Genomic DNA, 27,772 nt, shown 5'->3' with positions numbered 1-27,772 from the left:
TGCTGTTGCAGGCTGAGATGCTTTTCTGCTCACCACGGTTGTAAAGAGTGATTATATGAGTTACTATATCCTTCCTGGAAAAAAAAGAAGCTCGAACCACCTAGAATCTGGCCATTTTGTGATCTCTGACCTCTCTTATCAACAAGGCATTTGTTTCCACCCACAGAACTGTCGCCCACTTTTTTTTTCACCATTCTGTATATAGACCGTCGTGTGTGAAAACCCCAGGAAGGAGATCAGCAGTTTCTGAAATACTCAAACCGTACAAAAACATCTGGCTCAAACCGACACCCATGCCACAGTGAAAGAAAGAAAGAAAGAAAGAAAGAAAGAAAGAAAGAAAGTCACACTTCACTGTGAGATCACAATTTTTCCCATTCTGATGTTTGAACATCGTGAACATTAACTGAAGCTCTTGCTTTGTCTCATCTCATCTCATTATCTGTAGCCGCTTTATCCTGTTCTACAGGGTCGCAGGCAAGCTGGAGCCTATCCCAGCTGACTACGGGCGAAAGGCGGGGTACACCCTGGACAAGTCGCCAGGTCATCACAGGGCTGACACATAGACACAGACAACCATTCACACTCACATTCACACCTACGGTCAATTTAGAGTCACCAGTTAACCTAACCTGCATGTCTTTGGACTGTGGGGGAAACCGGAGCACCCGGAGGAAACCCACGCGGACACGGGGAGAACATGCAAACTCCACACAGAAAGGCCCTCGCCGGCCACGGGGCTCGAACCCGGACCTTCTTGCTGTGAGGCGACAGCGCTAACCACTACACCACCGTGCCGCCCCTCTTGCTTTGTATCTGCATGATTTTATTTGATGCATTGTGCTGCTGTCGATGGATCGGCCGATTAAAGAACTGCATAAACAGCAGCTGGATGGCTGGGTGTTCCTAGTAAAGTGACTGGTGAATGTCTACAGTACATTGACTGACTACATGCTGCATTAATTTTTATGTTGTGTATTAGTCCATAATTGTGTATCTGTTATCAGAAAACAATCAACAAAATGACTGAGCATGACTTAATCATTTAAATTCACATCTTATTAATATATAATTCGCAAAATATTGTCCATTCATGTCAGTCAGGTGACCGCGTCAGTTTATTATTTGGGAAGTAATAAGAGTTCAATAAGTTACTACTATAAGGATATTTTATCACTAAAATCCAGCCTCGTATAGGGCTCCCGTCAACAAACAGGAACTTTTTGGTTACCGTTTTGCCAAATGAAGTGACATAAAGCACCGGAATGTTTTTCTCCAGCTCAGTTCTAGCTTTGACCCAATGTTGTTTTCCTGAATGTTGTCTCATCTCATCTCATCTCTAGCCGCTTTATCCTGTTCTACAGGGTCGCAGGCAAGCTGGAGCCTATCCCAGCTGACTACGGGTGAAAGGCGGTGTACACCCTGGACAAGTCGCCAGGTCATCACAGGGCTGACACATAGACACAGACAACCATTCACACTCACATTCACACCTACGCTCAATTTAGAGTCACCAGTTAACCTAACCTGCATGTCTTTGGACTGTGGGGGAAACCGGAGCACCCGGAGGAAACCCACGCGGACACGGGGAGAACATGCAAACTCCACACAGAAAGGCCTTCGCCGGCCACGGGGCTCGAACCCGGACCTTCTTGCTGTGAGGCGACAGCGCTAACCACTACACCACCAGGATAATAAATGTTAAGTGCCTGAGTAATAAACATTAAAACAAAGGTCTTCACAAATAGTCTGGAATACTAATAGAGGTAAACAAATGTTTATTTTTAATTCCTTATGATAAAACACATTAAATGAAAAACCTCGGCTTGAACTCATAGCTCTATATCGCCCTCTGCTGTTCACATCTCAGACACACAAACCAGTACCATAACCTTCACTTGAAAAAACTTTATTGTTCCTTCTATCTGGCTTCAGTCAAGCATTCCTGCTTCCACAAGTTTACACCGTTTCCTCACATTTCCATCTGAAGACGCATCAGGTTCCACTCCTGTCAGGAATCTGATGCTACAGAAACCGAAAATCAGGCAAAATGTCGTCTGGTCTTTTGTCATCAGTCTTGCCACGCAATTTGCTGACTGGATACGACTGCATGAACGGATGGGCGTGCAAGTGCTCCTAATAAAGTGCCAAATGTATGTTACATCTTGAATTCAACATTTTTTTTATTAAATCAAGCTCAAAGAGGCTCATTTGAATAAACCTGTAGCACAATACATTTTCTAAACATCTTATATAAACTGAGTTTCGTGTTTATGTATTTATGAGTGGCAGATCCACCAAAGCGGAAATTTGTTTCCGTTGCTATAACTGCGAAATGTACAGGATAGCTTCTACGGCGAGTTACTGTATCCGTGACGTGTCCGTTCCTTCGGACACCTTCAACCTTTTGCAAGTCTTCATAACTTCCTCTAAAAATCCAATCACTGTGTCAAGATCAGACCTGCTTCCAGTTTTATTAACATCCTCTTCCGGCTCCTTCAGTCTGATCAGGGTCTGATCCAGCAGCTTCAGTCTGTCTGTAGGCTCCGTCTGGCATCCTGTACCTTCTCCACCAATGACACCGTGTGCAGAAACCGAAGGAACGTCAGTGAGGTAATGAACCAAGAAGCCGTGCAGCGCAGGTCTCGACTGGCTGCTCAGCGATGCGCCGATTGAAGGCAGATCTCTAGTTTGGCACAGGGTCAGGAGGTGAAGCAGGGCGTGGCAGAGCTCCGAACGCAAGCTGGCGCAGTAGCGGTATTCAAGAAAGTCCTGGGTTTCTTCGCTATGTTCGAGAGCCTGGGCCAAGGCTCGCCACACTTCAGCGAACTGATGCTCGTTTCCATAGTGCTCCCGTTCAGCGGGGACAGACAGCGCGGCAGCGGATTTGATGCGGACTTTGAAGTTCTTGCAGGACGTGACGATGGACGAGAGAGCAGAGTACGCCTCTGTAGACCAGCTGGCAGTGCCTGAGGAAATGGTGATGAAAACAAGGATTAATGTAGCTGCATATTTCAAAAGTTTTCATTTTTTTGTTCCTGTTCCTCCCGACTCCCACTCTTGCCCCTTTTCCACCAAAGCAGTTCCAGGGCTGGTTCGGGGCTGGTTCTGACCCGAGGTCATTTCCCGATCCTTCCCCATCTCTCTCTCCCGCCCATTTCCTGTCTCTACACTGTCCTATCCAATAAAGGTGAAAAAAAATCTTTAAAAAAAAAAAAAAGGAGAACTGAAGGCAGATTTTTTTATCATCAAAATTCTATTTCTCATTTTATTAAATATCGGAATGCATTTCTGATCACTATTTTGTCGCTGCTAGAGCAAGTTATGAGTGTTTGAAATATGCTCTGTAATATATCAGTCCGTATGTCAAAGCGACGGCCGTAAACGAGATTCGTTGAGACCTGTACGAGACATCGTAGGACGGAAGTAATACGTACAGCGGAAATCAAAGTGACCGACATCTGACAACATTGTCAAAAGACGCGCGCGGCCTCTTTCGAACGCTGACGTAATCAAGCCGGAAGTTTTGTTTGTTTTGATAGCAATCAGGAAAGTTTGAAAAAGTAGGCAGTAATCGTCATTTAAACTCGTTTTTGTGCAATATTTCGTTTGGAAAACGGTTTTCAAAATGGCGGCGCTGACGCCTGGCTGACGCTTCACGTTTTGAAGTCTCGCACAAGTCTCGTGAAGATCGCGCGGATAAGCGACGCCTGCCGTGGACCAAACGAACTAAACTCAACACGGCTAAAAACCGAACAGGCCGATAAGTATAATATTTAATCGCAATTAGTTGCCGATACGAGTCACGATATAAGGTTACTAAAACCGAAAACGTAATTGAATAACACGTTAATTAAGAAATAAAGCAAGTTTAAATATGACTTCAGTTCTCCTTTAACTATAAAAGACACACGGTAATATGTAGAAGCCTTTTTGCTGAGTTTATCCGTCAATCGTTTATTTTGCTCTTAGATATTATGCTTAGTTTATCACGGGTTTACTGTCGACAGAACTGCTCATTGTAGCCGGATTTATTTAATTATTATTTCAGATTAATTCTGCACTCAAACGTTATACTAATAGCTTTATACGTTTAATAAACTGAAACCCTTTGAGGGTGATTCGTTAAAAGACGTAGCTGAGTGCCAAGTCTATTAATTGATCTTAAGACTTCATTAAATTAAAAAAAAAAGAACCCATGGACATCTCTTCAAAGAAGTTCTGCGCTAACGCAAGAACATACGGTATTTCCTGTTCTAGCATAACTCTTTAAGGGACGATCTCTTATGCCTCGGCTGAGCGTGATTTACCTTTCTACAGAAGGGTTTATCTGGTACTACTAGACTTAATTTGCACCAAGAATCATTCAACACTCACCAAGAGGCAAGGCAGGGTTTTGGAAAGCGTTCCCCAGAGCGTAACAGGCGTTCCAGCGCACCTTCATGGTAGCATCTCCTCTGGCTGTATTTATAAGCGCTCTCATGGCCTGATCAAGAGGCTGCACAAACGCTGGCTTGCTCAGGTGCACCGGCTGCAGGAAGTGCAGCAGGTTCCCCAGAGATCGCACTGCGTTACTCTTTACCTACAAAATAACAATAACATCATTACAACAGCAGCATCAAACAAGAGTGCTCTGACAGCACAATATCCCCCGCTGGCGACTGCGCCATAACTCTGGTAAAATGCGACTGAATTGAATGAAATTGCAATATGCGTATTACTGACATATAACAAAGAATCCTGATTGAGTTCAGAAGGCGAGTAGCCTTCCTGGGACAGACAGACGGACATCACCACGACATAATCCCCCTTCGGGCCTTTCGGCCAGCGGGGAATAAAAATCGTGAGGGAAGTTGATTTCAGAAAGCGAGCACACCTTGATGAAATTGCCAAAGTACAAGTTTGTTAATAATCAAGGGCATAACTCTGCCCAAATTAAACAAAATTTCAATATGTGTATAACTGTCATATAACAAAGCCTTTCGCCAAGTTTGGTGAAATTCCTCCACAAATTCTGAGAAGAGTTGACTTCAGAAGAACCTCATGAAATTGTCAAAGTACAAGTTATTTAATCAAAGGGTCCAGGCGCAGTTTTAAGGGGTGGCAAAAGGTGCCAGTTGCCACTGTAAAAATATGTCTTGCCACCCCAGTTGCCCCCCTATTTTAAAAAGAATTATTTATTAAAACACATTTTTGAAATTCAGTTATCTATCTACAGAGATACTAAGCCCTCATCTCATCTCTACCTACCGTTATTTGCGTTATGGGTTGTTTTACAATCAGGGTACGCAAGCTAAAAATCACATTTAACACTTATTATCTTCAATATCAAAAGGCTTGACTAAATAAACTTGGTTGTTTATTGTAGCCCTGTGATAGCTCTATTTACCATGCAAAAAAAAAATTGGTGATAACGTTATTTTTGGTGAATGTATGGCAATATGTGTCATATTTAGCAAAATTACTCGTGTCATTTAGAAAAAGTGCTTTTTTGACCACAGGTAGCTCCAAAAGGGATGCACTTACATCATTCTTTATACCATAAAACACATATTTGGTTCCATATCATTGGAAACATAGTTAAGTTTTAATGTTGAATGCCAGTAAGTTTTTGATCAAATTAGTATGTAATTGTGTCAAAAAAAGTCCTCTCCGAGACAGCTAATTTTTCAATATAAAATAACATATCTAAAATGATTATTTTCATCCTAAAATGTGGTCAAGATATTGGGACATAAATATTAGAGACAACTAACACAAAGCTTACAGCCTTATATTTAAAAGCACTATGGAAGTAGTGGATTCTGAATTGTCAAAAAAAAAAAATGTCCTCTCCGAGAATCACTTCATTTGTTTCTCCCAGCCCTGCTTAAAGCTACACTTAATCTTCTTTATCTTATAGCAGATTACACAAAACTACCATACACACACGTCAAAAAATTACCTGAAATCTGTTCTTTAACTTGCCCTTCACTTAAAAACTGGTACAAGAACCAGTTTGAATCAATTTGAATTTTGGACCCCTGTGACACAAACTTTGTACCCTGATTGTACAACCCCGATTCCAAAAAAGTTGGGACAAAGTACAAATTGTAAATAAAAACGGAATGCAATAATTTACAAATCTCAAAAACTGATATTGTATTCACAATAGAACATAGGCAACATATCAAATGTCAAAAGTGAGACATTTTGAAATTTCATGCCAAATATTGGCTCATTTGAAATTTCATGACAGCAACACATCTCAAAAAAGTTGGGACAGGGGCAATAAGAGGCTGGAAAAGTTAAAGGTACAAAAAAGGAACAGCTGGAGGACCAAATTGCAACTCATTAGGTCAATTGGCAATAGGTCATTAACATGACTGGGTATAAAAAGAGCATCTTGGAGTGGCAGCGGCTCTCAGAAGTAAAGATGGGAAGAGGATCACCAATCCCCCTAATTCTGCGCCGACAAATAGTGGAGCAATATCAGAAAGGAGTTCGACAGTGTAAAATTGCAAAGAGTTTGAACATATCATCATCTACAGTGCATAATATCATCAAAAGATTCAGAGAATCTGGAAGAATCTCTGTGCGTAAGGGTCAAGGCCGGAAAACCATACTGGGTGCCCGTGATCTGCATCACATACAGGCATGCTTCTGTATTGGAAATCACAAAATGGGCTCAGGAATATTTCCAGAGAACATTATCTGTGAACACAATTTACCGTGCCATCCGCCGTTGCCAGCTAAAACTCTATAGTTCAAAGAAGAAGCCGTATCTAAACATGATCCAGAAGCGCAGACGTCTTCTCTGGGCCAAGGCTCATTTAAAATGGACTGTGGCAAAGTGGAAAACTGTTCTGTGGTCAGACGAATCAAAATTTGAAGTTCTTTATGGAAATCAGGGACGCCGTGTCATTCGGACTAAAGAGGAGAAGGACGACCCAAGTTGTTATCAGCGCTCAGTTCAGAAGCCTGCATCTCTGATGGTATGGGGTTGCATTAGTGCGTGTGGCATGGGCAGCTTACACATCTGGAAAGACACCATCAATGCTGAAAGGTATATCCAGGTTCTAGAGCAACATATGCTCCCATCCAGACGACGTCTCTTTCAGGGAAGACCTTGCATTTTCCAACATGACAATGCCAAACCACATACTGCATCAATTACAGCATCATGGCTGCGTAGAAGAAGGGTCCGGGTACTGAACTGGCCAGCCTGCAGTCCAGATCTTTCACCCATAGAAAACATTTGGCGCATCATAAAACGGAAGATACGACAAAAAAGACCTAAGACAGTTGAGCAACTAGAATCCTACATTAGACAAGAATGGGTGAACATTCCTATCCCTAAACTTGAGCAACTTGTCTCCTCAGTCCCCAGACGTTTACAGACTGTTGTAAAGAGAAAAGGGGATGTCTCACAGTGGGAAACATGGCCTTGTCCCAACTTTTTTGAGATGTGTTGTTGTCATGAAATTTAAAATCACCTAATTTTTCTCTTTAAATGATACATTTTCTCAGTTTAAACATTTGATATGTCATCTATGTTCTATTCTGAATAAAATATGGAATTTTGAAACTTCCACATCATTGCATTCCGTTTTTATTTACAATTTGCACTTTGTCCCAACTTTTTTGGAATCGGGGTTGTAAAACAACCCTTATTTCACACCCCACCCCACCCCCGGAATTTTGAAATGGTTTCACCCAGAGAGAGACGTTCTGTTAGCATTACTAGCAGGTCAGCCTAGCTCGCGTTTTCGCCTGTGTGCTATTCAGTTTAGTGATGTACTTAATTTGTTTCTTTTAATTTTACGGAAATCGAGGATGAACGCACATACATGTCAACCTTTGGTCAATCAAACCTGTATAACCAACCTCCAAAATCCGTATTTCCCTTATAAAATCCGTATAAGATGCAAATTAAAATAATTTACCTAAAATATGAATGATAATTAACAATGATATATCCCAGTTACTTTTTATTCAATATTAATAACAATAAACCTTCAGAATGAATACAAAGCTCCAATGTTTGACAAAAAGTGTTATCAGCGTAGTTACGAAGGAAATACTTCATTGTTTGGAGACAGGTTTCACCGAGCGGCTATTATGCGCGAGACTTCATATTAGCCACAAAGTCAGGAAAATCTGTTCGTAAAATTACGTTATAATGACCAAATACAATGAAAAGTATTTTTCCAGTCTCACCTGTGAAAGGTAATCCCATGTGATCTCGTTTGGACGGTAAACCTGTTGGTACAGTTAAACGCAGCACATGAATGAGGCATTTTTATTCTCGGCCAGAGACGGTTGAAGAATCTCCACTTTGCCACATCCAATATGGCGGCGAGGATGACGTATGATTCTACGCAGAAGGCGGCGTCTATGTTTATATGTCTATGACTTCCCGGTTGGCGGGATTCTCGCAATGCGGTGTGCGCATGATCAAAAGTGGAACGAAGTCTCACTACCACAAGATAACACGCGATTTCATAAGACTCTTTCCTGGCTGTCTGTGGTGTACAGTACGTTTGTAAATGTTATGCGCTCTTTTATCATCATGGGAATTGATTATAGCTCTAAATAAATATTGAAGTTTTTTTTAAAGAATCCGTATAACTTTATTTATACGCCCGTATACTACGTTTATTGAATCAAATCTGTATAAAATACGGACATTCCGTATAGGTTGACATGTATGAACACATCTGTACAAGTTTGAAGTCTTCAGTAAAGATCCACAATCTAAACCGTTCGCTATCTGTCTATTTTTTGATACATCGCTAGGGCAGAATAGTTCCATTCATTGCTTGGGAATATACTTTCAGAAAAGATGGTTTAGATGGTTGAATCCGTTTTCCTTGATGGTACAATAGCTCAATATATATTTGACAAGATGACTTCTTGAGCGTAAGTAAAAATGATTTCTACGATCTGCTGCATCGACAACCTATGCCCCCCTCCTGGAACCTATGCCCCTCCTTTGCCACCCTAAGGAAAAATCTCTGGAGCCGCCACTGAAAGGGTCAAAACTCTGGGAAAATTTTCACAAACGAAATTAAAATCGCAAGATGCGTATTAACGTCATATAACAAGGCCTTTTGTCAAGCTTCGAGAAATTCGTCCGAAAATTGCGAGAGGAGTTGATGTCAGAAGGCGAGCGCACCTTCATGAAATTGTGAAAGTACAAGGATGTTAATCAAGGGCTGTAACTCTGGTAAAATGTGACCGAATTTTACGAAATTACAATATGTGTATTACCGACATATAACAATGCGTTTTACCAAGTTTGGTGAAATTCCTCCAAAAATTGAGAGGAGATGATTTCAGGGCGGCACGGTGGTGTAGTGGTTAGCGCTGTCGCCTCACAGCAAGAAGGTCCTGGGTTCAAGCCCCGGGGCCGGCGAGGGCCTTTCTGTGTGGAGTTTGCATGTTCTCCCCGTGTCCGCGTGGGTTTCCTCCGGGTGCTCCGGTTTCCCCCACAGTCCAAAGACATGCAGGTTAGGTTAACTGGTGACTCTAAATTGAGCGTAGGTGTGAATGTGAGTGTGAATGGTTGTCTGTGTCTATGTGTCAGCCCTGTGATGACCTGGCGACTTGTCCAGGGTGTACCCCGCCTTTCGCCCGTAGTCAGCTGGGATAGGCTCCAGCTTGCCTGCAACCCTGTAGAACAGGATAAAGCGGCTAGAGATAATGAGATGAGATGATTTCAGAAGGGGAGCACCCTTCCCTGGACGGACAGACGGACAGACATCGCCACGACATAATCCCGCTTCGGGCCTTTTGGCCAGCAGGGGATAAAAAAAACAAAACCCCTCATTAATCATTATCAACACTTCCTTGAAGGAACACGTTAGCATTTACATATTAATCTTGTCTCTACCGTATATGAAATTGAGATCACAATGAACAAGAACTGACAAAAGAACAGAAAACGCTTTTACGTTCGCACTATATATTTTTGATTTAATTAGCTTTGCCATAGCAAGATATATATACATGCATTATGGCTGGGAAAGCACTACAGCCTGCGCCAATTACAGTGTCTCCATTGGACTGAATCTGCATGTCTTTGGACTGTGGGGGAAACCGGAGCACCCGGAGAAAACCCACGCAGACACGGGGAGAACATCCACACAGAAAGGCCTCTGTCAGCCGTGAGGTTCGAACCCGGAACCTTCTCGCTGTGAGGCGACAGTGCTAACCACCACACCACCGTGCCACCCAAAAATCGTCACTAGCAAGTGACGTTCATTCCCTGTGTCCGAAATCGCTCCCTACTCACTATATAGGGCGCTATATAGCGAGGACGCCATTTTGTAGTGCTGTCCTTAGTGATTATTATTTACACCGATGGTCACTAACCAAAGCAATACATATTAATTGCGGTCACACTGAAAGAAATCAAATTAAAAGTCTCAAATGTGATTTAATAAAAGGCAGCGGAAAAGAAGAAAGTATTCAGCCTTGATTTAAAAAGAACTGAAAGCTGCAGGGACTTGGTACTGATTAATGTGGGAAATATGCTCAGTATAATATGGATTTATCACAAAACTACAAGCATTTATTTTTTTCGCGGTCCGCTTTCCATCAAATCCTGCGCTCTGATTGGCTGGCGAGCGGGTCCGTATCCTACGATACGGACCCCAGTTACGGACCCCGGTTACAGACCTCTGGCGACTTGCTCGTTCACAACAACAACAAACATAGTAGCATTTTTTTGTCAACATTTATCTTTTTTTTATAAGATTTATTTATAAGATGATCAAAAATCTTATAAATGTTTGCCAGCATTTCTCAGGAGAATAGCATTAATTTTACAGCATGAATAGCGATAATGACAGTGTTCACAGCGAAAGCGAGTTTTACTACCCTGAGGAAGAAGAAATAAAAGAAAACATTTCAGGAGAAAGCTAAAAACCTCTAACTGTTGCTAACGCCGAGCAAAAACGTGGCTGAATCCTGAATGACTCAATTTTGTATAAATAGGGGACTACATAGGCGGCAAAATGTAGTTTTTTTCCTGCCATGGAAGTGCACTTGTATACCGAGGAGGAAGCCATTTGCATTACAGCCGTGAATGAGGATTCAAAATGGCGTCTCGGCTCGGTTTTCCCTTTCGGGCGCTCTCGTTTTCTGTTCGAATTTGGTAAAGAAAAAAATAAATATATTATTTACCAGCTTAAGGTCGGTCCGTATGGTGAAATACCGTGACCTCGGCCTTGAATACTGACCTCGGCCCAGAGGGCCTCAGTCAGTACTTTCAAGACCTCGGTCACGGTATTTCACGACACAGACCTCCCAGCTGGGAAATAACATACATGTATTTATTATTTTGAAAACCCACCAGCCGACTGACCTGGCACATTTTAAATGTGCGACAGTAATGATGACAGTAAATACCAGCGTGACGGACTAGTGTCCGAAAGTGGTTTTTTTTTTTTCATTTTACCAATGAGCTCACTATTGGCCCTTTTCCACTACCCTTTTTCAGCTCGCTTCAGCTCACTTCAGCCCGACACGGCTCGCGTTTCGACTACCAAAAACCAGCACGACTCAGCTCGCTTCAGCCCTGCTTAGCCCCTAAAACTCGCACCGTTTTGGAGTGGGGCTGAAGCGAGCCAAACCGTGCCGAGTGAGGCTGGGGGCGTGAGCAGACACTCCCCTGTGCACTGATTGGTGAGGAGGAGTGTCCTCACATGCCCACACACGCCCCGCGAGCGCGCTGGGATCTGTAAACACCGCAAACCCGGAAGGAGAATAATTACGAATTACGAGAATTTCTGAAGCCTTATGCGCCTCGCCTCATCTATACGCTCTTGCCAGTATCTGTCCGCGTTGTCGGTGACAACAAGCCACAGCACCAAGACCAGCAACACTAACGACTCCATGTCCTCCATGTTTATTGTTTACTATCTGGGTCGTGAGACTACCGCTTAAAAGATCACTGATGTCACTGTTTGCGCTGCTTAACGACATCACCTGACGTCCACCCACTTTCACTAACTCCACCCAATGTGTCCACCCACTTCCAGCCAGCACGGTTCAGCGCGGTTGTAGTCGAAATGCAACTCCAGCAGCCCCGCTCAGCCCGACTCAGCACGGCACGGCTCAGCCCGACTCAGCCGCGTTTGTAGTGGAAAAGCGGCATTTATAGTCCTCTATACAGTAATTCCCTATATAGGGGGTAGGGAGTAGTGAACGAGGGAGTGATTTCGGACACAGGGATTGTCTATGTGCATGCAGGACACCGAGTCGAGATTTCAGTAAGAATGGGAAGTCACAAAGCAACAGCGCAACAAGTGACTGAGATTTTCTCAACTCTATGCAAATTAGTTATGACACAGTAAAACAGCAAATCCAAACGACTGGCCCGAATAATTACGACTCTCCGACATTTCTTCAGTTCCCGACTCACAACCGGAGTTCCTATCTGCAATTATTTTCCTGGTCCCTGCGAACAAAATGCATTCGCGCAACATAATGCTACCACCAACATGCTTCACTGGTGTTCTCAGGGTGATAGCTGTGTTGGGTTTCCACTTTGCACCAAGGCTAAAAAGTTCAAGTTTGATCTCAGAGCAGAGAACTTGCCAAGTCTCCAACAGGCATTTTAGCAAACTCCAAACGGGATCTCGATAATTGTTCTCTTCTAATGTCCACCCACCCTTCCATAACGTCCAGCTTTGGAGAGCGTCCTTGCTCTTGGCTGCTGGTATGACTAATGCGCCCTGCTTACCTAATCACTGAATTTTGGCAGAGTGACAGCTCTGCAATATCATTTCCATGGTTTATTAATGGATTTCATGGCGCCTTGATAGATGTTCAAAGTATCATAATTTTTTTTTTTTTTATACAACAAAACCAACTGTCCCAGACATGTTTAGAGACTTCGTTGGTATTCAGGATGCTTGTTTGTTGCGTAGCTATGTTTTCTCAAACAAACTCCCCCCCTCTGAAGGCAGTAATAAAGCTCAATGTATACCCTGTCCTTGTCATTGGATGCTTGGGTGGCAGATCTGAGCATCTTTAGAAGTAGCATGTCAGAGAGCTCTTCTTGAAACTCCAGTCCGACGGACGCCCTGGATGAAAAAAAACAAAAAGCTTACAGAAGTTAAAAGCTGTTGACGAAATCAAATTGCACAAAGCATACAAATGTATTAGTCTCCTACATGTTGACGATGAGTGTGTCAGTGAGATTGCCTAGTGACCAGGCAGCCTTGGCACGGACATTGGGTGAGCGATCGTCCAGAACGGTGAGGATGGCATTAGCTGTGTCTGCCACAAACATCACGTCCTGAGAACCAGAAAAGAAAAAAAAGAGTGCCAGATGATGTGCCAGGTCTGTCACAGCAGAGACTGAAGAGCTTACTGACTGGAGGAGGAAGGTTTCAGTGTCGCAAGTCACACATCATACCTCTCTGAGACAGGGGAAGAGAATGTAGACACCAAGAGCCCTCACTGCTGCTGCCTTCACCAAGGAGTTCTCGCTATACGTCAGCCCAAGCAATACTGTGATGCATAGAACCTGAGTCTTGTCCTTCAGAAAACAGGTACACTTCAGGAAACGTTCACTGAGCCGAGTTTTCCACTGCGGCAGCTGCTCCAATCAAATTCACAAACTTCTGTATTGCATACGAAGGTCAAAACCACTTTCGAAGCACTACAGAACTTTTTTATTTTATTTTATTTCTTTTTCTATTTTCATTTATTTATTTTTTTCTGTGTGTTTGTGTAGTTTGATGTTTGTTTGAAGGTTTTGTCTGCCGGTTGTGGTGTAGCTCCGGACCTAATTTGGGCGTCGGTTCCCTCCAGGCCTTGGTTCGCTGTGGGTGATGCCTGCGCTCCCAGCTATGGACTGCAGTGAGCTCGTTGCTCATTTTACATCGTGGTTGTCCAGCGATCTGTGCTTTAACGCTTGGCGTGATGTTCTGAGCGATGTTGCTCGATGGTGTCGCGGCGGCTGTGCAGGCAGCTTGGACATACCAGCGCTCTGCATGGCGGTGCTTCTGTGCTCGCTTTGTGGATCCATGGCGTGGTGTTCGAGCGATGTTGCTGACGGCGTCACGGCGGCGGTGCTGGAGATGTGGGACTCGTTTTCGTGCACCTTTTGGTGGGACTGTGGCTGCTACATCATGGGAATTATATCCTGACCCCTACTTGGTGGACTTTTTACTTTTTTTAATTAATTTATTTATTTATTTATTTTTTCCTTGTCTATATTGTAAAGCATCCTTTGGTTTCTTGAAAGGCGCTATATAAATTTAACATTATTATTATTATTATTATTATTATACGATTTCATCATCAACTTTAAAGGAGAACTGAAGTCATTTTTAAACTTGCTTTATTTCTTAATTAACGTGTTATTCAATTACGTTTTCGGTTTTAGTAACCTTATATCGTGACTCGTCTTGGCAACTAATTGCAATTAAATATTATACTTATCGGCCTATTCGGTTTTTACCCGTGCTGAATTTAGTTCGTTTGGTCCACGGCAGGCGTCGCTTATCCGTGCGATCTTCACGAGACTTGTGCGAGACTTCGAAACATGAAGTGTCAGTGCCGCCATTTTGAAAACTGCTTTCCAAACGAAACATTGCACAAAAACGAGTTTAAATGATGCCTACTTTTTTCAAACTTTCCTGATTGCTATCAAAACAAACAAAACTTCCGGCTTGATTACGTCAGCGTTCGAAAGAGGGCGCGCGTCTTTTGACAATGTTGGCAGATGTCGGTCACTTTGATTTCTGCTGTACGTTTTACTTCCGTCCTACGATGTCTCGTACAGGTCTCAACGAATCTCGTTTACGGCCGTCGCTTTGACATATGGACTGATATATTACAGAGCGTATTTCACTCGTAACTTGCTATAGCAGCGACAAAATAGCGATCAGAAATGCATTCCGACTTTTAATAAAATGAGATCAATAGAATTTTGATAATAAAAAATCTGCCTTCAGTTCAGATTCTTTTTATTTGTTTATTCACAAAAATATTCCTGATATTTATTCAGAAATCAACACACATACCCCTTTTCCACCAAATCAGTTCCAGGGCTGGTTCGGGGCTGGTGCTGGTGCTGGTTCACAACTCGTTCAACTTGCGAGCCAGCTGAGAACCAGTTTGCTTTTCCATAGCTCGCGGTGCTAAGGGAAGCCACATCATTACGTCGCTGTATACGTCAGTTACGTCGCTACGTTTGCATAAACCTTGGCGCGAATATCGAAGCAAAAACAACACAGAAGAAGCAGCAGCAGCAACAGCAACAATAATAATGGATGACTTCGCGTTTGTACAGCTGCTGCTTCTCGTCGCTTAAAAATGGCGATCTTTCGCGGTCTTGTTATTGTTGTTGGTCTGTTGTTGTTAGTCGCCCCCCCGCTGACGTAAGCGGTTCTTTCCTCTGGCCCAGCAGAGAGTTGGTGCTAGCCTGGAACCGGTTTTTCTGGCCCCAGAGCCAGTTCTTTGTCAGTGGAAACAGAAAACCCGGTTCCAAACTAAGCACCGGCCCCGAACCAGCCCTGGAACTGCTTTGGTGGAAAAGGGGCAACAGTCAGAAACCCAAACCCTTTTTCTATGGTCACTACATAGGGTATGACGTAACGTACAGTATTTTGCAGTACACGACTAGTAGGATGCATTTTAAGATTTATTAAATAAATTAGTTAATTCTTGAGGCTGATGAATGATTTCCATCGTATTACTCTTCCTCTAATGATGTTTTTGAATACTTTGTGCTCTATTAACTATACATGCTTATCACATAGGGTACAACATAACATGTACGTTATATAATTAACAATTACTCTACGAAACTGAGTCGTACACGATCTGATAGCCGGCTATAATCCCTGTACGACGAGACTGAGTGGAATAACTGTTTTATTCAATCCACACTCACTGGCTTTTGAAAAAGAGAGCGTTTTTATTTTTATTTTTTTGCAAATGTGATAAATACAAACTATATACTAAACGTCCAACCAAACCATTTCCTCTTAAGCGGACTTCTTAAAAACGTATCGATGGCGGAACGAATTGACTTGAGTGTTGTTTTTTTGTAGAAAGTGCCGTCTTGCCGAGGCACAGAATAGCTTTAGACGTTTATTTAATTCTTCTTTGGACATTTCAGTTCTGTAATTTTCAAACTTCTTTGAGCTTTTGAACCAGTCTAAAAAAAAAAATTCAAAAATTTTAATGCTTAAATATGAAGCATGTAAACAAACCAGCGGAATTACGGGAGCAATTTGTGAAAAATGCGATAATAATAATAATAATAATTCTTGAAAAAAATTTTTTTTTTAAAAGATACGCTCTTACCATCAGACACTTTTATCCCATATTTTGTTGCTTTTTTTGTACTTTGTTTTCAAGTAGTTTTTATTTCGTCCTCGGTTGGTTCGGCAACACGCGCCGCCATTTTGTTTTTCTCTACTCACGGTATATGAGCCGATATCTTGGTAGTAGAGTAGCCAATCAGAGCATGCGATTGCTCATATCCAGTGAATGTCGATAGACTATATGTAAATATTTAAAAATGCCCTAAATTAATATGTATAAAAATAAAATAATAATTTAGGGCATTTTTAAATATTTATATTTATTCTATCCACATTCACTGGATATGAGCAATCCTGTGCTCTGATTGGCTACTCTACTACTAGGCTATCAGCTCATATACCGTGAGTAGAGAAAAACAAAATGGCGGGGCGTTTTGCTGAACCAACCGAGGATGAAAATGCATAAATGTACTTTTTTTCCTACATCAGGGCACCAACAGTCATTTAAACAAATACATTTTTTAGGAAACATGTTTCTAAGATGACATGTTTAAACATTTGAACATAGGTTTTTGATTTTGAGTACATAAATATCATATAAACATTCTACAATCGCAGTCAAATTGTACAAATACTTCTGACAGCCCGAACAGCACTAATACAGCGCACGCTCTTACCGGAAGCTGACTGAAGGCCTGTGGTAAGATGGAGGACAGCGTGTCGCATGCGCTAGTCTGTAAAGTCGGATGTTGCTCATTCTGTAAGGCTCCGACCAACGGACCAGTCAGAACCTCAGACCAGAACTGTACCACCTGTACCAAACACCCACGATGCTTATTACCATATTAACGCTAACATTATGACTTCTTATGCCATTTCTAGACCCTTCCTGTGCGAACTTACCAGGCTCACTGGCACAGGACTGACGCTCTCAGAAGTCGAGGGATCAGCTCTGTACTGCTGGATGATTCCAGTACCCAGTTCCTCCAACAGCTACAAGAACACACGGAAAATTAGAGCTTTACTGCGCTGGAGAGAGAAATGGACCAAGGAGGAGCCAGAGAGAGAACGGTGGAGAAGTAGACAGATGGTTATGAGTAGAGTGAGTGGATATAATAGTGTCAATGATTCATATTGTACCAATACGAAGCCGAATTAAAAGTCGTTATCTTTACGCAGGTCGCGTTCAGGGTGTATTTCCGGCTCGCCTCATGACACTGTTCCCAGGATTGGATCAGGATAAAAGTCCTTACTGATGAAGATGAATGAATGAATGAATGAATTTTTACACTCTTTGCAAGATTTCATTCTATTTACTAAAGACAAATTTTGTGTGACAGCAAAGCCGTAGCCATGGAGGCACAATATTTTCCCGAACTATATCGTAAGAAGGTATGGATACACATTTTGGGAATGAAGTGAAGTCTTTGGCGACATCCCTTGGAGGTCCTTGGAATTGAGAGAAGTGGGCGGGCCTACCAAATGAGTAGGTGTACCCGACTCTCACTCCAAATTTGAGAACATGGCGGAGCAATTTTGGCTTCATTTCTATAGACAGGGATCCCAGCAGTAATTGAAAAAAATAGAGGAATGTAAGAAACTATCACCGGGCGGCACGGTGGTGTAGGCTAGTGGTTAGCGCTGTCGCCTCACAGCAAGAAGGTCCGGGTTCGAGCCCCGGGGCTGGCGAGGGCCTTTCTGTGTGGAGTTTGCATGTTCTCCCCGTGTCCACGTGGGTTTCCTCCGGGTGCTCCGGTTTCCCCCACAGTCCAAAGACATGCAGGTTAGGTTAACTGGTGACTCTAAATTGAGCGTAGGTGTGAATGTGAGTGTGAATGGTTGTCTGTGTCTGTGTGTCAGCCCTGTGATGACCTGGCGACTTGTCCAGGGTGTACCCCGCCTTTCGCCCGTAGTCAGCTGGGATAGGCTCCAGCTTGCCTGCGACCCTGTAGAAGGATAAAGCGGCTAGAGATAATGAGATGAGATGAGAAACTATCAGCAGGGGTCAAGGGGGCTGCCTGAAGCTGTTGAGATTTTAACATTTAAAGATGCTATAGAACACATTTTTTACATAGATTTAACATAGAAAAGCAACAGAATTTAACCATAATGTGTATCTATTTGATGCCATATTTTGTAATCAATGACATAAGTGGCAAAAAAAAAAATTATAAAAAATTAGACGAAAATGTAGCTTTGAAGAATATACTTGCCTAAATATTCCACTGATTTTGTTATAACAATAGTATCCATAGTTCATCTCATTTGTTTTTTTTTTTTGTTTCAAGTTAATGTCAAAACTAATCTAATATAAGCCACATTCATTTTTCAAAAATCATGAATATGAGCAGAAATCAATGATTCAGTAATATTAGATATAGACATATGTACAGCAAATACTGGAGATATTTGATTTAAACCAGGGGCGATTCTAGCATCTGATCTTTGGGGGTGCTTAGCCCCCAGAGCTGACAGAGGCACCTGGCTTGAACGACAGTGTTTCCACGTTTATTCCGCATTTAGACTAGACTTAACTAGACAAGAAGACTAGACTTATGCAATGTTTTAACAGAAGCTGACCCAATAAACTATGATATCTACACATTTACGACCACTGACACAAATATTTACGTTATATTTTTAACTAAACAAGACCTACTACTGCATTTGTAATGTTGGAGCTATTCATTTTGAACAGTGGTAATTGTTAATGTGTTTTTGTGTATTGTGTAATAATAGTATGTATTATTATGATTTTACATTAGTTTACATTAGTAAACGCTATGTTACATTAAATAAAATTGACTAACACACGATGGTCTAGCACCGTAGCACTTGTACAGCTCTGCACAAAAGTATCTCGATATGGATGATAAATGTCGTTTTTATCATTCTGTTCATAGACCAGGGAACATCAATATTGCATTATGCATATTATTGTGTTGTGTTTAACAACTGTAACTCCAGTCCGTACCTTCACATCTCGCTATGCCAGTAATACTCAGGTGCTATTCGAGTTCCTCATCGGCGTGGAATCCAGTTAAAAAAAACACCATGTCGTAGCAAGCGCTCGCGCGGACAGGCAACCCAATCAGAGGGGACGCAAGGAGGAGAGGTATTTTACTGCTCATAGAACTATCACGTAATAGGTGAATTCAAGAACACACACACGGCCGCGCACACATTCATTGCGCAGTGCGCAAGGGCACTTATTTCTGAAAATTACGTCCAAAAGCAGTGTTTTTGAGGGTGCTGAGCTAGGGGGTGCTCAGCTCGTTTTTGGGGGTGCTTGAGCACCCCCAAAAATAGGCTAAACACGCCCCTGATTTAAACCTCTCTTTTTGAAAGGTTTCACTGCAAAGGAATTTAATGCTCTTTTCTGGGGTGCATTCTGTCTTTCCTCCAGTTTTCTCTGCTTTTGTTTCTCTGATCTTTCCTTCTGCTTTTCTGATGTTCCTGCAGTGCTCTGAATTAAGTTCAACGCATTAGAAACAAAAGCATGAACGGAGTTAAAACATGTTTTCTAGCAAATGGGCGCAGCCATATTGTTTTCTTGTTCTATCGCGTACAGTCTCGCGGTCAGTGTTGCCAGATACTCCTGACGTTTTCCAGCCCAAAATATGTTCAAAACCCGCCAAAATGCACTTGAAACCCCCCAACTGGGCGGAGAACCGCGCAATCTGGCAACACTGCTCGCGGTATTTACATCAATTTAACTTCCGAGTGTTCCCGAATGTCAACGAGAACAAACGAAGCCGACGAAAACGTCGATAAACAAGCAAACCAAATCAGAACGTATTCTGCTGGTCATTTTACTTAAACATATATTTTTAATGGATATACAAGAGATTTAAAAAAAAAAAAAACACTTCCGCTAGAAAATAGTGGAATTCCGCTAAATAGCGGACGTCTGGGATCCCTGTATAGAACAGAAGGGCACGGAGCCACGCCTTCCATACTTTCTCCAGCCATCGTTACCTACCAAAGCAGTCGCGCACTGGCTTCTCACCTTCGCTCCGTGTAGCTGCACAGACGGGTCCTGTTCTCGGAGACAGCGAGCACCGAGCTGACCCAACTCCAGCAGAGACACCTGAGCCAGACAGAAGTAGCCCTTCACTAGATGCGCCAGGACCTGAGGACCACACACAAACGATAAACACCATCCCAAACCATTCGACCATCTCTTCAATAATCTAGTACTCCGTCCTCACCTGAAGTGCCTCGAGCCGGACGGGTGAAGGCTCCAGCGAACCAGAGGTGGCTGCTGTCGTATCACTGTCGGAGCAGGAATCCTCTCTCGGCTGAGTAACCAGAGCCACACACACCTGCAGCAGCCAGCACGGAGCCTCCTCTGCCCCCGTCACGTCTGCAGAAGCGTTTGCATCTCTCTCTCTGCTTCCAGAAAACGGTTGTTTCAGGAGGAGCTGCACTTCGGGCAGTGGGGCCTGAGACGAGAGCATGGCTCCCAGCAGAGTGAGGCTGGACACCCGCACGTTCACATCTGCAGAGAAGACGCGAAGAACGAGTTTTACAGTAACCACACTGGATTTGAGCGAGCAATGCTTTTAAATTACAGTACTTCATAATGATCATCTCATCTCATTATCTGTAGCCGCTTTATCCTGTTCTACAGGGTCGCAGGCGAGCTGGAGCCTATCCCAGCTGACTACGGGCGAAAGGCGGGGTACACCCTGGACAAGTCGCCAGGTCATCACAGGGCTGACACACAGACACAGACAACCATTCACACTCACATTCACACCTACGCTCAATTTAGAGTCACCAGTTAACCTAACCTGCATGTCTTTGGACTGTGGGGGAAACCGGAGCACCCGGAGGAAACCCACGCGGACACGGGGAGAACATGCAAACTCCGCACAGAAAGGCCCTCGCCGGCCACGGGGCTCGAACCCGGACCTTCTTGCTGTGAGGCGACAGCGCTAACCACTACACCACCGTGCCGCCCCTGATTATGAGTGTTAAAATGAGTTTGAGTTCTAAAGTGTTACGTCTGACACATCGCCGTAGGCCGAGTCATTCTTGACGTCTTTTGGGCTGAAATGTTTCAGTGGCGTCTCTAATAAATATAGCTCAGTGCTGAGCGTAAATGAGTGCACCCCCTTTGAAAAGTAACATTTTAAACAATATCTCAATGAACACAAACAATTTCCAAAATGTTGACAAGACAAAGTTTAATATAACATCTGTTTAACTTATAACGGGAAAGTAAGGTTAATAATATAAACTTAGATTACACATTTTTTAGTTTTACTCAAATTAGGGTGGTGCAAAAATGAGTACACCCCACAACAAAAACTACTACATCTAGTACTTTGTATGGCCTCCATGATTTTTAATGACAGCACCAAGTCTTCTAGGCATGGAATGAACAAGTCGGCGACATTTTGCAACATCAATCTTTTTCCATTCTTCAACAATGACCTCTTTTAGTGACTGGATGCTGGATGGAGAGTGATGCTCAACTTGTCTCTTCAGAATTCCCCAAAGAAAATAATTTATTTCCGCCACAAAGGTGAAGGCTACAAGAAGATCAGCAAAGCTTTACTTATCAGTCAGAATACTGTAGCAAAAGTGGTACAAAAATTTAAGAAAGATAGAACTGCGACCATCTCACAGAGACGTCCAGGTCGTCCACGGAAGTTAACACCTCGACAGGAGCGTCTTCTGATGAGAAGGGTTGAAGAAAATCGGCATGCAAGTTCACTGCAGTTATCTAAAGAAGTACAAAGCCAAACTGGGGCGACTTTTTCCCGTGACACAATACGGCGTACACTGCAGAGGAATGGCACGCCGTCCACGAAAGAAGCCTTTCCTAAAGCCCAGGCACAAAAAAGCCCACCTAGAGTTTGCCAGGGCCCATGCTGACAAAGATGAAGACTACTGGGACTCTATACTCTGGAGTAATGAGACCAAGATAGATGTTTTTGGAACTGATGGCTTCAAAACTGTATGGCGTCGCAAAGGTGAGGAATACAAAGAAAAATGCCTGGTGCCTACAGTGGAACATGGTGGTGGCAGTGTCCTTATGTGGGGCTGCATGAGTGCTGCTGGTGTCGGGGAGCTGCATTTCATTGACGGCATCATGAATTCACAGACGTATTGCTCTATACTGAAAGAGAAGATGCTACCATCACTCCATGCCCTTGGTCGTTGTGCACTTTTCCAACATGACTAAACACACATCTAAGGCCACTGTTGGATTCCTGAAGAAGAACAGGGTGAAAGTGATTCAGTGGCCAAGTATGTCTCCTGATCTGAACCCAATCGAACGCCTATGGGGAATTCTGAAGAGACAAGTTGAGCATCACTCTCCATCCAGCATCCAGTCACTAAAAGAGGTCATTGTTGAAGAATGGAAAAAGATTGATGTTGCAAAATGTCGCCAGCTTGTTCCTTCCATGCCTAGAAGACTTGGTGCCGTCATTAAAAATCATGGAGGCCATACAAAGTACTAGATGGAGGAGTTTTTGTTGTGGGGTGTACTCATTTTTGCACCAGAGTAAAACTGAAAAATGTGTAATCTAAGGGTGTATTCAGACCAGGATAGTTCGATAGTTCACTTGCTTTGGTCCGAACCAAATGTTTTTTTTATTTTGGTGCGGTTCGCTTTCACACTGTACATTTTAGTAAGCGGACCAAAATCTGTCAACAAAGCCACGCGCCCTGAGGTCGTTCAGCTATTGGTCAGAGACGACACGCGCACAAAGCGTTAAGTTCAAAAGTAGTCATGGAGGCTTTCCGTGCTGTTATTCTTTTTAATGTCATCAAAGCTATATGTTTTTTCCAGTTTTTACTGTTTTCACAATTGTGCGATTACTATGCTGTTGTACAAGTAATTTATCAACGACGACTTCAAAGGGCAAGGCGGCTACGGAGGATAGCGCTGATGAGCGCACATCATGTTGTGACAGTTCTGGCTCTTCACGCAAGACGGAGGAGGTATGTGTCGGGATATTCGCCTTATCCATCGTAATAGATGAATTTCTTTTTTGCGTCGCTAGTACCGCCACTTTTTGAAAGAATGTCCCTGATTTTAATGTAGGTCTGACGGAGTTTCTTCACTTTTAGCCGACATTGTTCTGGGGAGCGCGTGAACCCCTTCTCCTTCATTTTCTCACTGAATACAGCAAACACGTCGGCATTTTTGTGTGTTCTCTCCAAAAGCTCAGATATGTGGACATCTGCCCATATATCCGCAAGGGTACGCGTTTCTTCCTCGGCCCACGTTTGCCCCCTACTCATTTTTTGTACTCTGTAGTCTAGCCTACCACTGGTCTGAATGACTGAACGACTGTTGTAAGGTTCCCTTGACAACCGAAACAGTGTTTGCACTTTGCGGTGGAGTGTCAAGACTCTGTTTCCCATAATGCTCGACAAACGACGGAAGCTCCCGAGGTACAAAAAAAGCAAAACTGTCGGATTAGGTCCGGTCTGCTTTCACACCTCCAAAAGATCCGCACCAGGGTTCCTTTGGTCCGGACCGAGTCCGACCTTGCAGCTCGGTCTCGGTCCGCTTGTTTGGTCCGGACCAGAGTTCGGTGGTTTGTATTCAGACCAACCCAAAAGGTCCGGACCAAGGGAAATTTGGTTCGTGTGGTCCGGACCAAACAACGTAGGTGTGAATACGTCCTAAGTTTATATTATTAACCTTACTTTCCCGTTATAAGTTAAACAGATGTTATATTAAACTTTGTCTTGTCAACATTTTGGAAATTGTTTGTGTTCACTGATATATTGTTTAAAATGTTACTTTTCAAAGGGGGTGCACTCATTTACGCTGAGCACTGTAGCTACCCAAGTCAAACATACTCTGCGAGATTTTATTTCACGTTAATAAACTCGCAATTTATCTCAACACGATACGATCCTGGGTCACTATCCTTGACTTGCAAGTGACATCAAAGCAAAACAGAAACCCGGATGTCGGTGGATATAAATACAAATGCGGGGTCAAGCGAAATGCCATACAAAACATAGTCACGCGTTCGCAACTCTCGTTGTTTTTCCGCTGCTTTAAGCGTTCTTTTAGCTATTCCGTATCTTTATGCTGTATAAGGTTGTGGTCACAGCAGGACTCGTGACCGTGGCACGTTCCGATTTTTTAGAATTCCGTCTGTGATTCGGAAAGAGGGCGAGGAAACTCTGAGGCTTAGTACGGAGAGGAGACGAGGGGATCAGGACACTTCGTCCGATAGTTAAGACATTCCGTCCGAAGCCTTTTTCATACGCACGATCAATTATTTTATATTTCAGGTATTCCTGCGTTCGCGAATGAAAGCCCTGCTGTTCCGCGCCTAAAGATTTAACACGATCCAGCCGGCTTTAAAAATTAATAAGTCTGCTAACAGAGCTCACAGCGAAGCCAAATTTGACAGGCACCTCCCTCTAAGCCGCCCCCTTGGAAAGAGCACGGTCTCAGGTCGGTAGGACCGCGCCTCGGCTTGGGATTAACGAACACAGCCGCCGCGAGAGCATTCCTCGGCACCTAAAGATTTAATATGATCCATACTATGGCACTCATTTGCTTGACAAAAATGTGTTTTGCTTCGGTCAAATTCCATTCAGAATTCCTTCTTTTTTCGAACAAACAAGTACCTGAAATATAAAATAACCGATCGTACGTATGAAAAAGGCTTTGGACGAAATGACCTGTACGGTATTTGTACTCGATGGTCAGTAGAAGCGTCTTATCTTCAGAAAAGTCTGACTTTTTAAAAATAATACGGGTCAAAACGACACATCTATCTTCGCTCGATCGTTCAAATCGTAGTAATATTGAGAAAATTCAGCATTGTTTACAGACGCGCTTTCAGCGGCTGCCGTCCTGGTTGCTTTGTATATCCACCATCCAGTGACGTGCGGTCAGGGGCGGCAGGTGAGGCAGGGCCTCACTGGTCATCATCCAGCCATCATGAGATGTAATGAATGTAAATAATGATAACAATAAAGATTTGTCCAATCATCTGTGGTATATATGCCATTTCTGTATGATTCAAATAATTTCAATCATTTTTGTGATCAAAATCGCGGTATTTGCCTATTTCCTATTCAATTGCAGCGACTATGCAGCGACGTGAGGCAGCACCAAGCCGTGCCTCACGTCAGATTGCGCAATCCCTTGTTAACTGGGTTGAGCGCGTGCCTTTTGCTTACTCTGTGTATGCTACCAACGTAATGCTATATTAAAATGTTTTTTATACATTGTAGACATTAGGGCTGTAACGATACACCCAACTCACAATTCGATTCGTATCGCGATTTTTGACCCACTTTTTGATACACCCACGATTTTTTGCGGAAAACAGATGGAAATTACAGAATTTTTATGGTGAAACATTGCTCGCGTGTCAAAATGTAACTGCCGCAGAAGGCTTCTGCCCAAGCAGATGCTCAGTGTTGCCAGATACTGTAACGTTTTCCACCCAAAAATATGTTCAAAACCAGCCAAAAAGCACCTAAAACCGCCCAATCTGGCAACACTGCATGCCTTTCCGGTCAAGTGATTGTGATTGGCTTGTGGCACACCTAGCCAGCCAATGAGCTGCTTGTTTACAGATTCGCTCCCCGCGTCGCAACCAGAATGGCGACCGCTTAAAAGAAATGAATGCTCTGCCAGTGGCAAGTGTGGACGTTGCGTGACTCGCAGAAGATTGTCGCAGGTCGGTGAAAAAACGACTTACTAATAGATATAAAAAATAAAAGTAATTTAAGTAAGTTTAAAATGTAATTTAAATAAAAAGTATTCATAAATTGAAGTTTGGAAGCACCTCTGTTTTTGGGCTGAGGAGTTTGAAAGGGTGTACCGCGATTCTGCCTTCTTGTATCGCGACACGGATCGTGGCTCTGCGTATCGCGATTTCGATTTCGATACGCATATTGTTACAGCCCTAGTAGACATGTGTATAATATGTCATGTTTTCTACGTACGTGTATCACTTATTTAGTGTTAACAATTTGACATAAAGCCGCACTGAAAAGACATGAGGTGAGGCAGGCAGTAGCTCTGCCGCATTGCAGAGGGCGTACGTGAGCTCAGTTATTCTTGTTTGGTGGTTGCTTCTTCTCTACGTCGTCACGTAAAGTTTAATTTGGACTGTTGTTGGCTTGTTCCGATTGACTGCAACAATGGAGGATGTAATAGCTCAACTGAAAAGTTTCTCAAAGTTGGACTTTCAAGGAAAACGGGACGTGATAAAGAATGGACGGCCGACGCCGGAGCTAAAGGAATTACTTCAAAGGACTGGGCAGAAGATAACCCGATCGTTTCAAAGTGAGTGGTACAACCGAAAAGATTGGCTGTGTGGCTGTGCTACAAGAAACCGCCTTTTCTGTTATCCCTATTTTGAAAATCTGATTTTGAAAAAGTCAGTGCCTCACTAGCCACAAACCTCACCGCACGTCACTGCCACCATCATGGCGGACGCTCATGACGTAGCACGTTTTGATCACGTGGTTGCAAGTCATCGATTACTGATTTCTTTTTGTTGTTGCTGTTCTCCCTCCCTCCAAACGATTATGAAAATCAAAAATCCCTAGGATAACTTTTGTGTGGCTTACTCCAAAGATGTTATGCAGTGAGTTTGGGAAAAAAATGGTCCAAAATTGAGGGGGGAGTAGCAATTTAATTGATTTTAACAAAATTCAAAATGGCGGAAAATCTACCGGGTGGAATATGACGCCATAGGGCGCGTTGGATTCGTTTTGACCAAAGGATTCCAGCGAAACTAAGATTTTGATGATCAGACGTATGGTTCAAAAGTAACAAGCAGAAATGTACTTCCAAATTTGACCTGTTGGTGGCGCTAGAGAGTTTGAGGTGGTGAGTTGAAATTTGCTGACAAGAACCTTGAGGCAGCCTAGAATCAGTGTGCCAAATTTCACAACCTCTCGTCAGATGGTTCTATGGGTTGCCATAGAATTTCATTGATTTTAACAAAATTCAAAATGGCGGAAAATCCTCAAGGCAGAATATGACGTCATAGGGTGCGATGGATTCATCTTGACCCAAGGATTCCAGAGATAGTGGAATTTTGCTTCTACCCAAAACGCATCATGAGATATGAGCCAAAAGTCATTTTTCCTAGTTATAGCGCCCCCCAGCGGCCAATTTGTTCCAAATTTTTTGTGGGCCTTTTTGGAGGGGTGGGGCATAATGCCACCAAGTTTCGTTAAGATATGCCAAAGGGCGGCCGAGATATGAGCACACTTCCTGTTTCGCGTCTGTGCAGCCAAATTTGATTGGCTGCCATGGCCAAACGCTTATGAAATTCAAAACACCGGGTAATGCCCTTGTGCAGCTTAGTCCAAAGTTGCTATGTACCAAGTTTGGGAGAAATTGGTCAAAAATTGAGGGAGGGGAAGCATTTTAATTGATTTTCACAAAATTCAAAATGGCGGGAAAACTATCCTGGCAGAAAATGACGTCATAGGGTGCGTTGGATTTGTCTTGGCCCAAGGATATCAAGTTTTTGAAAATTGGA

General features: G+C 43.1%; 1 protein-coding gene across 2 annotated transcripts in view; it reads right to left on the bottom strand.

Moving 5' to 3' along the window:
- Positions 1-1,768: 1,768 nt before the first annotated feature.
- The window catches only part of heatr6 (HEAT repeat containing 6), a 54,915-nt gene continuing 28,911 nt past the window's right edge, over positions 1,769-27,772 (bottom strand). Inside the window, exons 12-20 of one of the 2 annotated variants that reach the window (XM_060936427.1) lie at positions 20,483-20,772; positions 20,281-20,403; positions 17,175-17,264; positions 16,949-17,083; positions 13,409-13,531; positions 13,164-13,288; positions 12,977-13,073; positions 4,378-4,582; positions 1,769-2,969 (exon numbers count right to left, since the gene is read on the bottom strand). In XM_060936427.1, the coding sequence (XP_060792410.1) occupies positions 2,362-2,969; positions 4,378-4,582; positions 12,977-13,073; positions 13,164-13,288; positions 13,409-13,531; positions 16,949-17,083; positions 17,175-17,264; positions 20,281-20,403; positions 20,483-20,772 (1,796 nt within the window). In that variant the 3' untranslated portion in view covers positions 1,769-2,361. The remainder of the gene's footprint in view (positions 2,970-4,377; positions 4,583-12,976; positions 13,074-13,163; positions 13,289-13,408; positions 13,532-16,948; positions 17,084-17,174; positions 17,265-20,280; positions 20,404-20,482; positions 20,773-27,772) is intronic. The other variant, XM_060936428.1, reaches the window with a different exon arrangement.

This window comes from Neoarius graeffei, chromosome 12 (assembly GCF_027579695.1).
Source record: "Neoarius graeffei isolate fNeoGra1 chromosome 12, fNeoGra1.pri, whole genome shotgun sequence".
Classification (NCBI taxonomy): domain Eukaryota; kingdom Metazoa; phylum Chordata; class Actinopteri; order Siluriformes; family Ariidae; genus Neoarius; species Neoarius graeffei.
This window is presented reverse-complemented; position numbering and strand designations above follow the sequence as displayed.